The sequence below is a fragment of the Phoca vitulina genome, unplaced genomic scaffold (genome assembly GCF_004348235.1).
Source record: "Phoca vitulina isolate PV1807 unplaced genomic scaffold, GSC_HSeal_1.0 scaffold52, whole genome shotgun sequence".
NCBI lineage: Eukaryota > Metazoa > Chordata > Mammalia > Carnivora > Phocidae > Phoca > Phoca vitulina.
This window is the reverse complement of record NW_022589755.1, coordinates 7,036,189-7,049,732: the sequence shown is the minus strand read 5'-3', so window position 1 is coordinate 7,049,732 and position 13,544 is coordinate 7,036,189. Positions and strand designations below refer to the sequence as shown.

The following is a 13,544-nucleotide window of genomic DNA, read 5'->3' as shown; positions in this document are numbered from 1 at the left end:
GAGAATTGTGTTCTAGACTGAGGATGCTGCCCTCCGGAGGGAGACATGGTCCCTGGGCATATTTCGAGGCTAAAATTATGGACCAGGTAGGGGGGATGGGTGGGGAATTGGGACTGTGTACCTGGTCCTGGAACTTGTGGCAGGAGACCCCACCCCCATGAGGTTCAGTCGTTCTACCCAGCCAGGATTTCAATTTGTGTATGAGCTTTCTTTTTTTTTTTTTTTTTAATTTTTATTTATTTATTTATTTGACACACAGAGAGAGAGCACAAGCAGGCAGAACAACAGAGGGGGAGGGAGAAGCAGGCTCTTTGCTGAGCAGGGAGCCTGATGCGGGGCTTGATCCCAGGACCCCGGGATCATGACCTGAGCCAAGGCAGTTGCTCAACCAACTGAGCCACCCAGGCGCCCCTGTGTATGAGCTTTTGTATGAGTTTGAAGTGGGTGAAATCCAGGTATGGAGCCTTGTGCTTGAGACCAGGAAGGAGTCTGAGTTTTTGGTTTCGAGTCCACTCACCCAGGATTTGTTGAGCACCTACTATATCCCGGGCACTGAGAAAAAAAAGCAGTGAGCAAAGCCAAGTGCCTGCCTTCAGGGCGCTTACATTCTTGTTCTCGCCTCAATCTAGACTCTGCTGCGACCACCTCGGGCAAGTGACTTAATTCCCAAGCCTCAGTTTCTCATCTGTGAAAATGGACTGTGTAAAAACAATGCTCTCCTCCCCCCCCCAGGAAGGAAGCGGACCGGCTGTGACGATGGGAGACTCTAGCCGGGGTCCTGTTGATTAAGTCGGGGCGGGAAGCCCGTTTTCCCACCCCAAGAGTCGTTGGGAGAGCGCCCGGGCGGCTGAAGCCGTGCACGCGTTTGATTGACAAGCTCGCGTGTTTCGGGGCGTGGTCGAGCTTCACAAAACCCCCGGAATCTCCGCGAGAATTCCGACCTTACTTTCCCTTCCCCCAGCCCTGGCGCCTTGGTTTCGAAACCCCGCCTCCCCTCGTGACGTCATCACGCGCGGGCGCGTAGGCCCATAAAAGCCTTGCGGGCCGAAGTCGTTCCCAGCCTCGCTGTGGATCACTCACGCCGACGACAAGAAGCCCGCGTCTCTTGGCCGCGACGGTGCTTGCAGCAGCAGGTGATAACCTGAGTCCCCGAGCCCGGCACCGGAGGGCGAGATGAACGCGCTGGCCTCCCGAGCCGTCCAGATCTGCGATCGCTGGTGGCAACCCGAGCCGGCGCTCTTGCCCCCCGGGTGACGCGCAGCCCCGAGTCGGTGAGTGAGGGGTCCGAACGCCTGCCCCCCCCCTCCCCCCAGCAGCTGGGGCCGGGGATCAGACTCCTGGTCAGTGAGGAGGGAGTTTGCACTTCTGGGTACCGAGACAGGAGGGTTTGAGGCCGGGAACCCTGGGTCCTGAGGAACGAGGGTCTGGGAGCCCAGACTCCTGTGTCTGGGGAGAGGTGGGACCAGGACGCACTCCAGGGCTCGGACTTGGGAAGGAGAAGAAATTGGGAGCCTGAGCCTGGCGAGAGGAGGGTTCTGGAAGCCAGACTCATGGATCCCCAGTGGAATGGATGGAACCCCGCGGGGGCCGTAACTTTTGGGTCTCAGGGGGAGGAGGGTGATGAGGGCCTGATTTGTGGATCCTCAGGAAGATGAGAGAACCAGGAACTAGGACTTTGTCTCCAAGGGAAGCAAGTAGAGGGCCTGTATTCTCAGTTCTGGGAACTGGGACTTCTGGGTCTGAGAGAAGAGGCTGGGGCCTCAGACTCCTGGGTATTGAGAGGAGAGAGGTGGGAGCCACACTGTGCCTCTGCTGGAGATGGGAGTGGCAGGGATCAGCAAGGAATGTGGGGCAGGGACTCTCTCGTTGCTATTTGTGTTACTATTTCTGTTGCTATGACTCACAGTCATCCCTTGATGCTCTCCCTTACATGGCTTCTAAACTCTATTTCCTGTTGTTTATTTCCAGCCCAGACAGATGGCCCCAGGCCAAGTACCCCATCAGCCTGCCCCCTGGAGGGATACCTACCCCTTTTTCCTCCTGTCCCCGCTGATGGGCCTTCTCAGCAGGGCCTGGAGCCACCTGAGGGGCCCAGGACCTCCAGAACCCTGGCTGTTGGAAGCAGTAACCGGAACCCATCCGGGAGAAGCTGGCCTGGGGGGAGAAGCTAAGACATTTCCGGCCACCTGCCATGCCCCCTGGGGCAGGTACTTTCAAGGGGAGACTGGAGACAGTGGAGCAGCTGAGGATGATGAAGTGTTCTGGGAGGGCTGCCATGATCTAAAAGCCAACAGTTCTCCTCTTGAAGCCTGGGAGTTTTCAGAGGATGATGAAGAGTATGGTGGGGAACAAGCAACTAGTGTCCCTAAAGAGCAGGGAAGTGAATTTATAGATGGCCAGCCTGCTTCCTTGTCCCCCAGCCTTCTGATAAGAGCCCTGCAAGAACCTCCCGGAGAGGAGAAATCTGAGGAAGGAGGAGCTGCGGAAGATGAAGTGGTCACGTTCTTCTCTTTTCCTCCATCACACTCACCAGGGGAGGAGGAGGAAGAGGGAGAAGCTGTAAACAAAGAAGTTGCCAGAAGCCCTACTGCCCCTTTATCTCCAGGATCCAAGCCCAAAGCTTGGGTGTGCTGTGCTGGGGAGGAAGAGGATCAAGCCACAGAGGAAAAAAGAACAGAGAATAAAGAAGTCATAAAGAACTCCGTTTCCCCCTCATTTTCAGGCTTTCACCCCAGGGCCTGGGAGTGTTGTTCAGGAGAGAAATCTGAGGAGGAGGAAGATGAATTCAGTGATTCAGGAGCAGCTGAGGAGGAGGGAGAAGCTGAGGGTCCCTCTTCCATCCCCTCCACAAGTGCCCTTGTTAGGGCCTGGGTGTATCGACCAGGAGAGGACACAGAGGAAGAAGATGAGGACAGTGATTGGGGAGCAGCTGAGGAGGGAGAAGCTGAGGGTCCCTCTTCCATCCCATCCACAAGTGCCCTCTTGAGGGCCTGGGTGTATCGACCAGGAGAGGACACGGAGGAAGAAGATGAGGACAGTGACTGGGGAGCAGCTGAGGGTCCCTCTTCCATCTCATCTACAAGTGCCCTTGTGAGGGCTTGGGTGTATCGACCAGGAGAGGACACAGAGGAAGAAGAGGAGGACAGTGATTGGGGAGCAGCTGAGGAGGAGGGAGAAGCTGAGGGTCCCTCTTCCATCCCATCCACAAGTGCCCTCGTGAGGGCTTGGGTGTATCGACCAGGAGAGGACACAGAGTTAGAAGATGAGGACAGTGATTGGGGAGCAGCTGAGGAGGAAGGAGAAGCTGAGGCCACAGATACTTTTTCAAGGGCCTGGGTATATAGGCCAGGAGAGGACACAGAGCCGGAAGAGGATTCAGAAGCAGCTAACTCTGAGCCAAGTCCCTCCCTTCAGGCTCAGAGCACCCTCCACCGGGGCTGGACATACCGGCCTGGAGAGGACACAGAGGGAAGGGAAGTTGCTGAGGAGTGGGGAGAAGCTGAGCCCTGCCCCTTCCGAGTGGCCATCTATTTACCTGGGGAGAAGCCACCACCTCCCTGGGCTCGTCCTCGGCTGCCCCTCCGACTGCAGAGGCGACTCAAGCCCACAGAAACCCCCACCCGGCATCCAGACCCTGAGACTCCCCTAAAGGCCAGAAAGGTGGGTACTGAGGACTCAATTTCTTGAGGCTTAGGGAGGAGTTGGAACTCCTGGGCCTGGGGGGGGGGGGGCGGAAGGGCTGGACGGCCCAACTTCTGGGTCCCCCATGTGTTGCAGAGGGTTGCATGTGAACTCCGTTGGGAGGGGTGTGTTCACTGTAATGCAAGCCTTTGCAAGAGGCTGGGGCCCCGTGGGAAGGGGGGAGCAGCTGTGGCTCAGATCAGCACCAGGAAACAGTCTCCACCTGCAGTGAGTCACGTGGAGACTGCCGCGGGCCAGTGACTAGCAGGTGACTCAGACAACAAGCATTTTTGCGTCACTCATTTTTGTTCTGGTTCTCTTTCTCTCTCTCTCTCCTGCTCCCCACTGTGGACACGTGGGTCTTGCATCCGTGCTGCTCCCGTCTCCAGGTACACTTCTCTGAGAAGGTCTCTGTCCATCTCCTGGCTGTCTGGGCAGGACCGGCCCAGGCCGCCCGACGGGGACCCTGGGAGCAGCTCGCCCGGGATCGCAGTCGCTTCGCCCGGCGGATTGCCCAGGCCCAGGAGCAGCTGGGCCCCTGTCTCACCCCTGCCGCCCGGGCCAGGGCCTGGGCCCGCTGTGGGAACCCTACCCCTCTTCTGGCCGCCACACCTGCTCCTCCCCAGATCTCACCATTGTCCTCCATCCAGGCCACACCCTTGAGCCATGTTGGGGCATCTCCCTCCACTCCTGTGTCCCCATCTCCTTGCCTGGACCTCAGTGGGAGGCGTGGCTAAGATCATGGAGTTTCCTGTTTCTATTAGCTATTTATTTTGGGGGGATTGTTATATATAAGAAATAAAACCTGATTTGTAGCAAAGCAATGTCACCATCACTGTGTGTATCTGAACTGACAATAATCCACTACCCCTGGGATAAAGGCGAGTACCTCAGTAGAGGACAAACTGTATTTCCCATCATCCCTCAAATTTGCCTCTTCTTGTCCTGAGGCTTCTTTTGAACTAAGGGCTGGTGGGCCTTGTAGTTTTTCTCTGGCATCGGCCTAAATTTTATTAAACTTGGGACGATTATCTCCCCAAGGGGGCTGGGAGCTGGACTCACTGATCACTAAAAAAGGGTTCAGTTCCAGTTTTCTGTGCCTCCCTGGAATATACTCATCCTCCTGCTGGCCTTTAAGTGGTGAGTTGCTCAAGGCTTTCAGCAATCCAATTTCACCTTTTTAAGCCCTGTTCCATAGACTGTTTTCTTACCTATAAAATGTGGCTAACAATAGCACATGCCTCATAGGATCGTAAGGCCCTGAAAGAGTTCATATTTATTTACTTGCCTTTTTAATTTTTTTTAAGATTTTATTTTTAAGTAGTCCCTACACCCAGCGAGGGGCTTGAACTCACAACCCTGAGATCAAGATCCCACCATCCACCGACTGAGCCAGCCAAGCATCCCAAATCCATATTTAAAACAATGCTTGCCACACTGTGAATTGTGCAAAACTGTTGAATCTCAGATCTGTACCTCTGAAACAATGCAATATATGTTAAGGAAAAAAAAAAAAAAATAAGATAGCAGGAGGGGAAGAATGAAGGGGGGGAAATCAGAGAGGGAGACGAACCATGAGAGACAATGGACTCTGAAAAACAAACTGAGGGTTCTAGAGGGGAGGGGGTGGGGGGATGGGTTAGCCTGGTGATGGGTATTAAAGAGGGCACGTTCTGCATGGAGCACTGGGTGTTATGCACAAACAATGAATCATGGAACACTACATCAAAAACTAATGATGTAATGTATGGTGATTAACATAACAATAAAAAATTAAAAAAAAAACAATGCTTGCCAAATAACAAATGTTAGATAAGTGTAGCTAGTATTGTAATTATTCTCACTCTCACCCATGCATGTCTTGAATTACCCATCCAAGTTTACATCTCCAACTCAAGTCTTTTCTGACCCCATGAGATCTATCCAGCAGCTGGTTAAGAAGAGTGGCTCAAATATCCTGCCCCCTGTCGAGCCTCTGACCCTGCCCCTCTCCAGTGGTTCCCCAAGCTCCTGCCACACTATCCTTTCATTTTCCCAAACCGATCAAGCCCCTTTTCACCTTAAGACCTTTGTATGAGCTGTGCCTACTGCCTGATGTTCCCACCCCTGACCCCTCTGGCCCTGGTTTCTCGTGATTCTTCAGATGTGGTGTGGAAATCACTTTTTTAGGGATACCTTGATCTGACCCAGCTGACCTGTGCCTCCGCGTGCTTTTCTCCTTCGTTGCAGAGGCGCATTTTAATTCTTTGTTAAGACCCATCTCCCATGACTGTGAGTCCCGTGAAAGCAGGTGCTGCTGAAAACCCTACTCCCCTGGAGCACAGGACTGGGCACCCAGGCAGAGTATGATGGGTTGGTTATGAGTGAGGCGGTGCAAAAGAAGGCATGCGGGGGCCCTTTCTCCAAATGAGCAGGCACAGAAGCTGGTGAGGGCATGGTATTTCATTGGATCACTCACAGGCCAGCTTGCCACCGAAACTGGACAAGCAGACGGCAAAGGCTTGGAGCGGGCAAAGCGGGAAGCGGAAATCCATGGCGAACGTGTCTGCGGCCACGCGGCCGAACTGGAGCACCAGGTAGTCCGCTGAGGAGGAAGTCAGGAACTAAGTAAGCCTAGCCCCCCTCCTCACCTCCCTCCCGCGGGCCTCTGAGCCTCGAGAACTACCACTTCTCAGAGGCTGTGCGGCGCTCCCACTACGCCCAGAAACCCTGAGGGCCATTAAACTACAGTTCCCAAAAGGCTTTGCAACAGCGTGGGATCAGCCCTCCCTAGAAAAACGCTCAAGTGCTGATGGGAGAAGTAGTTCTCGTCCACTCATGCCCCCCCGGCCCAGGTAAACCGGTTCCTAGGAGCTCACGGTTATCCGGAAGCACGATTTGGAAGTTCTTGACCGAGGCCCGAGTGACTCGACCATGAAAATCGAGTACGTAGGCGCCGTTCTCGTCGCTCCACGACGGGGGTTTGTTTTGCAGCAGGACCAGGCCCTGGCTGGCCCCCCGTCGGAGGCGACTCAGTAGCGACTCCCGTCCCTGTAAGATAGAGTAGGGGGCGTGGTTAACCAACCACCAATGAACGTTTTTCCTCCCGACGCAAAATTTTGCGTCCCTAATCTCTCCTCCTTGAGAAACATAAAAGTCTGACAAAGTTCTTCTGGCTTCACATATGACCACCTGCAAGCCATGGGCCCCCTTCTCCCTTAGGACCTAGGGCAGGTCCCCCAGACCCTCCTCCCCACTGATCCAGAGGTTCTCAACCTTAGGCAACTCACGTTTTGAGGCTGGACGCTGATTCTCCGGTTCTGGGAATCGAATCCTGGAATGATCACAGTCATTTTCCGGGGCCCTCCGAATCCCAAGACGTTGGTCTCCTGGGGGTATTATGCTCCAGTTGACCTGGCTCTTTCTCCCTCCCCACCGTCCTGCTTCATTCTCTCTTGTCTCCCAGACACTCACATAACACACAGCCCCCAGCTCCTCTCTGATGCGAGCGGTCTCCAGGACGAAATTCTTCCTTTCAGGATTCACCCCATTGTCAAAGATGGTGAACTTGGTGCCCAAGACATTAGATCTGCTCCAGGAGGGGAGTGGTCAGAGTAAAAATAATGACTGTTTTTGCTGTACATTAAGTGCTCTCCCATGTCATGTCATCAACTCTTCCCATTAACCCTCTAGTTGGGACTTCAGTTCCGTGTTCCATGCATCTACAGTCCCAATCCCCTCTGTTTCTTTGATGAGTCACGACTTTTAGTCCCTTGCTTTTAGGAAACTTATTCCCCCTAAGATGCAAGAATGCGTACATCACAGCCCTCTCCCATGGGAACTTAGGAGTCCCACCCTCTTGCCTCTCAAGAAGTCAAACGTCTTAAATGTCAACCTCTGTTCCAAAGCCCTTAGTTCTCTTATTCCCACCCACCCTGGGGCTACCACCTGAAGATATACACAGTCCATCAATCCGTAAGACAAGAGGTCCTAGAGCAGGCAGAACTTGTGCTCTGTGGCCTGCTTGTCCCCTTCTCCCCCACCCCTCCCGGCACCCCCGAGGCCTCCTGCCACCTATTTCTCACACCTGTCAGGGCTCTGCCCACCTGACTTTGCCCACAAAGTTGTCCCCATCCCGAGACAGGTCTTTGGGGTCCAGAGAAATGAGGTAATTCGAGGTTGTGCTCCTTTTTCTCTTGTGCCCAGCCAGGAGGAAGTGCTGTGGGTAGGAAGAACGGCCCATCAGAAACCGTTTCTGATATCTGACTAGGGTTAGGGGCCCAAGACAAGGAAACACCGTGTCCCCACGGCAGAGGAGAGGGTAATGGAGCAAAAAGCATCCTGAGCCTTCCTGGGAGTTGCGGTTCTTACTGAAGGAAGTCATCAGCTAGGTCCCGAAGGGGAGCTTCACATCTTAATATCTCCGCCCCGCCATTCCTTCTGCCATTGGGTCCCGAGTCAGGGCTGAGCCCAGGCAGCGGTGAGCCTAACTGAGGCTAGGGAAGAGCCTCACTTGGAACATTGCAGCGGGCCTTTGGTAGGCATTTCATCCAACAAAAGCAGGTCAAGCACTACTGAGTAGGGGGAAAGCCTCCTTTTGGGAGAGTGCCTTGAAGAGAGGCCTCCACACCGAGGGGGAAACTAGCCAGATTGAGAGGAGCGTGATTTGGTTCTAGAATAGACAATCCACGAGGGGAGGAGCTTGGTTCCTAGGGGGCGGGACTTATCCGAGGATTGGGTAGGGGCCTGATAGATTAGAAGGCTCAGTGAGAGGCCGAACTTGGACAAACACAACGGGGCCAACACCTCGAGAGGGTGTGTAAGGGGTGAGGTTTTGGACCCTGAGACAGCGTGGCCTTACTTTGAGAAAGGTGGGCCCAACTCAAGAGTGGACGAGGCTTAGTTATGGGCTTGGTTAGGGCCTATGCTACTGCTAAAGTAGCCTAGTTCCGTGAAGGGCAGGGTTTGGCGTTGGAGTTCACAAGTCCTAGCTCAATGTCATCATTGAGCAAGACCTGGATTCGTGAAAGTCTCGACCTCGCTCAGAAAGGGGCGGGACTTGCCACTGGGAGGTGGGGCTTGCTCGAGAGGGAGCCAGACCGTACCTCCCGGCCGTCGGCCGCCTCCAGGTAGAGACTGTAGAAGGGGAACATGCCCTTGTCTACGCCGCGCTTGTCGCGGCTGATGCGACACTGCACCGTGAGGCCGCGCAGCGCCGGCCGCAGCACATAAGCTTCCATGTCCTCTCCCAGCCGAGGGCCTGGCGCGAGGGGAGGCGAGCGGGGCGAGCTCCCCACATCGCTGCTGCCCGCGCCGACCTCGCCTTCCGCGGTCTCGGACACCTCCTCTTCGGCTGCCGGTGGGGAGTTCCTCACTGCAGACTCCGACTCCTCTTTCTTGTCTGCCAAGTCTTCGCCCTAGTGCACGCGCCAAATTCAAATTGAGGGATGGTTGAGACCCGCCTCCACCACGGGCTTACCAACTACTGATTGGCCGTGACAGCTCAGGGTTACGCCCTCTCTCAACCATGTTTTCTGCCTATTGGTCAAACGTCTCGGCCACGTGCTGATTGGCCAGTACCTTCAAGGGGCCCGCGCAACCAAGCCCTCTTCATCTGTTCATTGGTCAGCACTAATAGCTGCCCTCTGAAGCCACGCCCACCTCACCCACGAGCTGGAGAATCTCTTTGAAAGCACTGTCCATTCAGCTAAAAGCAGTGTTGTTTCGGTCTAGATAACATATAATATGGCCCAGATCTCCCCATTTATCTTACTATTTATCTTACTTTCATTAACACCTGCGAGTACCAACTGTTGGCCCTCCCCCATCACTGTTTCACCCTCTCCAAAGCTCGCTGCCTTTCGGTGGGCTGGATTTTAATGTATGTGCTTACATCGATGTAAACCCTCTAGATTGACTTCCTAAATGGTACACACACAGAGACACTGATGGCCCAATCATAACAGGTTCCACCCACCAGTAAAAAGGGCCTCTGATTGGGCTGCAGAGTTTTAGACCCACCCTCTCTGGAGTCCGAAGCTAGCCCTTCTCCTATATCCTGATTGGCTGTGCCACCTCCCACCTTGTTGGAGGCTAAGCCTCCACGTCCCAGGTCACCATCCATGCCAGGGTTTGGTTCTGGACTGGCTGCCTCATATTCATCTCCAACATCTTGGAATTCACTCTCTTCCTCCGCACTGGCCCCTACGGGGTGGAAAGAGCCAGAAGAAAACTCGCTCAGGACACCTGAGTCCCAGGAGCTTGGGACCAGGTCACCAGTGCTAGCTGGTAAAGAAAGGCCAGATATCCTGGGTTTCTGGCCTCTCCTTATTACTCATCACACTCATTTGCCAGATCCTCCTCCTCCTCCATGTGCCCGGGTGTCTACACTGGCTGAGAAGTCTCTGACTGCCCTGGGTCTAGGGACAGGGTGGGGTTAGAGTCCTCCCTTTACCTTGTCCCAAAGAGCGCATCAGAGAGATTGGGAACTAAAATGGGAGGGTGGAATGGGGTTTGGGGTGATAATTAAGAGTCCTGTTATTGACTCGTTGGTCATGTCATGAGAATAGAAGGAATTGTCATACAATATTAAGAAATAACAAGTAACGATGCTACAACATAGAAGAACATTAAAAACATGATAAGCAAAAGAAGCCAATCACAAAAGATCAAATACTATATTATTCTATTTAAATGAAATGTCCAAACTGAGGGGGGATGGGGTAACTGGGTGATGGGCATTAAGGAGGGCACGTGAGGGCGCCTGGGTGGCTCAGTTGGTTAAGCGACTGCCTTCGGCTCAGGTCATGATCCTGGAGTCCCTGGATCGAGTCCCTGGATCGAGTCCCGCATCAGGCTCCCTGCTCGGCAGGGAGTCTGCTTCTCCCTCTGACCCTCCCCCCTCTCATGTGCTCTCTCTTTCATTCTCTCTCTCTCAAATAAATAAATAAAAAATCTTTAAAAAAAAAAAAAAGGAGGGCGCCTGGGTGGCTCAGTTGTTAAGCGTCTGCCTTCGGCTCAGGTCATGATCCCAGGGTCCTGGGATCGAGTCCCACATCAGGCACCCTGCCCGGCAGGAAGCCTGTTTCTCCCTCTCCCACTCCCCCTGCTTGTGTTCCTGCTCTCGCTATCTCTGTCTCTGTCAAATAAATAAATAAAATCTTTAAAAAAAAAATAAAAAAATAAAAAATAAAAAAAAATAAAAAAAAAAGGAGCGCACGTGATGTGATGAGCACTGGGTGTTACAGGCAACTGATGAATTATTGAACTCTACATCTGAAACTAATGATGTACTATATGTTGGCTAATTGAACTTAAATAAAAAATAAATAAACAAATGAAATGTCCAGAATAGGCAAATCTAAAGAGACAGTACATTAGTGGTTGCCTAGGGCTGGGAGAAATGAGGTGTGGGGGGCGGCGGGGGGGTCACTGCTAAAAGGTACAGGGTTTCCCTCGGGATAATGATAATGTTCTAAAATTGATTGTGGTGATGGTTGCTCATCTCTCTAAATATATTAAAAACCATGGAATTGTGAACTTTAAATGAATGAATTGTATGGTATGTGAAATATATTTCAATAAAACTGTTACCAAAAAAGGGGGGAGGATCTGCCACATGGACCAGGGACCGGATTCCACCCAATGTCCCCGAAATTACCAGGTCTTCGGCGGGCTGGCCAACCCCTGCGTCGAGTCCCCGGAGGCTCTTTATAAGGAGGTGGAGAAGCAGGAACATCCTCCACGGAGACTTCCTCCAACTCCAGATCGGAACTGTCTGGTAGCCAGGATAAGGGAGAGGGACTAGAGACTGGGATTTTGGGGGGTGGGGAGGCAGGGAAGGAGCCTGGAGATTCAGATTCCTGAGTGTTAGAGAAGGAGTAGTTTCAGGATCTGGACTCCTTGGTGTGAGGGATGACAGGGCCCGTGGGGGCCTGGACTCCTGGGTTCTTTGGAGAGCAAGGATTGAGGTTCCAGACTCCTGGATTCTGGTGGGAGTGCAGTTCTAGGGTATAGGCGGCCCAAAGACTCGAGATTACCTCCTGTCAGCGATGCCAGTGGGCCACGCTCACCGCTGCCGTCTCCACCGCAGCTCACGATGCCCAGGGCACTGTGGGCACCAGAGCGCAGATGTGCCTCTGGCATGTGCTCCTGGAGGAAAGGGTTCCCAAGGCCTGGGAGAAGATGCAGCGAAGCCCATTAACACGATGTACAAATTCCAGTCCTCTGCGAAGATCCGCTCCCTCACTGACTCCCAGACACCATCCCTGAGTGACCGCTCAAACCCGGGAGACCCATTCAGAACGCAAAGTCCATCCTAAGGCTCAAGCAAGCACAGACTTGCAGCTAAACTGTTGCAAACTCTGTGCCTACACAGTCTCACACATGGCTCTCGGTCTCTCCGGGGACCTGTCTCTAAATTATCCCGGCCTCGCCCCCGGGCTTTGTTAATTTCAGCCCTCACTCTCGCGAAATTGAGTCCCTGCCTTTTCCAGGGCCGCTCCCCCTAACCTCCCCCAGGCTCCGCCCCAGAGCTCTAGGAAGCCCAATCACGGGATTCTCTCGCGCCCCACCCTCTAGTCGGACCAGGCTCCACCCCCGCGCTGTCCCTGCTCCGCCCCTGAGCTCAGCCAGGTCCCGCTCCCGGGTCCCCAAGGGCCCTGCACTGGGCTCTCCTTGGGCTCCTGCCCCACACTAGAACTTTTCCTCACCCCTGTCACCCGCGAGGCGCTCCTCCCGCCTCCATGGTCGCCGGGGCCGCAGGGAAGCGTTGGGATTGGCCTGAACCATGAGGGGCTCTTGGCGCTTCCGCCGCTGCTTCTTCTCAAAGAGCCGCCGCTGCGGGAGTGGAAAAGGGGGGGTGTGGGGGCCAGGAACCGGACGGGAAGACAGGGGTGAAGGAGGGCCTGGGGCAGGGGGAGGCATGCATGGGAGGGAGTCTGGGAGTCCAGGCTCTCAGTCCCTCAGCTCCTCCTTCCTCGGATCCAGGAGTCCTGGCACCCTGTCCCCTCCTCCCCCAGGACCTAGCAGTCCTGCCCTCCAGAAGGGCATTCTCATCATCAAGATTTGCTTCCTTAGGATCCCCAATTCCTATTTTCCGATTTCCCAATTGCAGACTTGAGGCTTGGAGAGAGTCAACGAGGACCAGGAGTCCCAGAGCAAATCTTGGGGGTGGTGCTCCTGGAAGCTCTGGAAGGCTGAAGGGGCGGGGTGGGGGGCGTGGGGGGAGGTGGCAGGACTCCCTGGCATAGTACCTGCTGTTCCAGCTTCTGCAGCCTCATGGCGGCGAGCTCATCCCCCAGCGCCCTGAGAAAGGTGCAGGCTCATGGTGACAGCAAGCAGGGCACCCCCGCTGCGCAAGAGCCCCTCCTTCCCTTCTTTCTTCCTGCCCAACTTAGGGTTCTGAGCACTTGTGAGGTCACAGAAGGAGCAGAACCTGAGCCTGCTCCACCAGTTCTGAAGCTCTTTTTCCCCAGCATTGGCCTGTCTAGAATCCAGGAATCAGAGATCCCAGGCCCCTCCTGTCTCAGGATTCAGGAGCCCAGGCCCCCAGCCCGTCCTCTTTCAGACCCATGAGTCCTCATGTGTAGCTCCCTCCCTTCAGGACCCAGAAGTCCAGGCCCGCGCCCCTTACCACTAGGCTAATGGTGCTGAACCTGAAAACATGGTCATAAAGCCAGAATGGAGTGAATGTGGGCATAATCAAACTTTAAGTTCCTCCTGCACCCCCATTTCCACCCCCGCGCATCCCCTTTCCCCACTCACTCTTTCTTCCATGTGTCATTCTCCTGAGACATTCTGGAGAAGCAGAATGAGGAGTCAGGACACAGACCAGTGGACCCAGGCAGCCCGAATTCCAGCACCTACTTGGTCAGGGACCCAGC

General features: G+C 54.3%; 2 protein-coding genes across 2 annotated transcripts; one reads left to right on the top strand and one right to left on the bottom strand.

Moving 5' to 3' along the window:
- The first annotated feature begins 1,051 nt into the window (after positions 1–1,051).
- Positions 1,052–4,980, top strand: PPP1R15A (protein phosphatase 1 regulatory subunit 15A). Its single transcript, XM_032388665.1, has 3 exons — positions 1,052–1,271; positions 1,969–3,660; positions 4,071–4,980. Exons 2-3 carry the CDS (start codon positions 1,978–1,980, stop codon positions 4,416–4,418), a joined length of 2,031 nt encoding a protein of 676 aa, XP_032244556.1. The 5' UTR covers positions 1,052–1,271; positions 1,969–1,977; the 3' UTR covers positions 4,419–4,980.
- Positions 4,981–5,454: 474 nt separating this feature from the next.
- TULP2 (TUB like protein 2) lies at positions 5,455–12,126 on the bottom strand. Its single transcript, XM_032388358.1, has 9 exons — positions 11,700–12,126; positions 11,321–11,437; positions 9,743–9,864; positions 8,766–9,077; positions 7,767–7,879; positions 7,135–7,249; positions 6,951–7,049; positions 6,540–6,711; positions 5,455–6,265 (listed from the first exon to the last, which is right to left on the bottom strand). Exons 1-9 carry the CDS (start codon positions 11,803–11,805, stop codon positions 6,132–6,134), a joined length of 1,290 nt encoding a protein of 429 aa, XP_032244249.1. The 5' UTR covers positions 11,806–12,126; the 3' UTR covers positions 5,455–6,131.
- Between the last annotated feature and the right edge of the window lie 1,418 nt (positions 12,127–13,544).

Excerpts from the sequence above, each read along its gene's own strand:
- PPP1R15A (XM_032388665.1), top strand. The coding sequence starts at position 1,978 with ATGGCCCCAGGCCAAGTACCCCATCAGCCTGCCCCCTGGAGGGATACC. Across the intron at positions 3,661-4,070 it reads CTCCCCTAAAGGCCAGAAAG|GTACACTTCTCTGAGAAGGT; the intron begins GTGGGTACTGAG and ends TCCCGTCTCCAG.
- TULP2 (XM_032388358.1), bottom strand. The coding sequence starts at position 11,805 with ATGCCAGAGGCACATCTGCGCTCTGGTGCCCACAGTGCCCTGGGCATC. Across the intron at positions 7,880-8,765 it reads AGGCGGCCGACGGCCGGGAG|CACTTCCTCCTGGCTGGGCA; the intron begins GTACGGTCTGGC and ends TCCTACCCACAG. Across the intron at positions 6,712-6,950 it reads TCAGCGTCCAGCCTCAAAAC|GGACGGGAGTCGCTACTGAG; the intron begins GTGAGTTGCCTA and ends TCTATCTTACAG.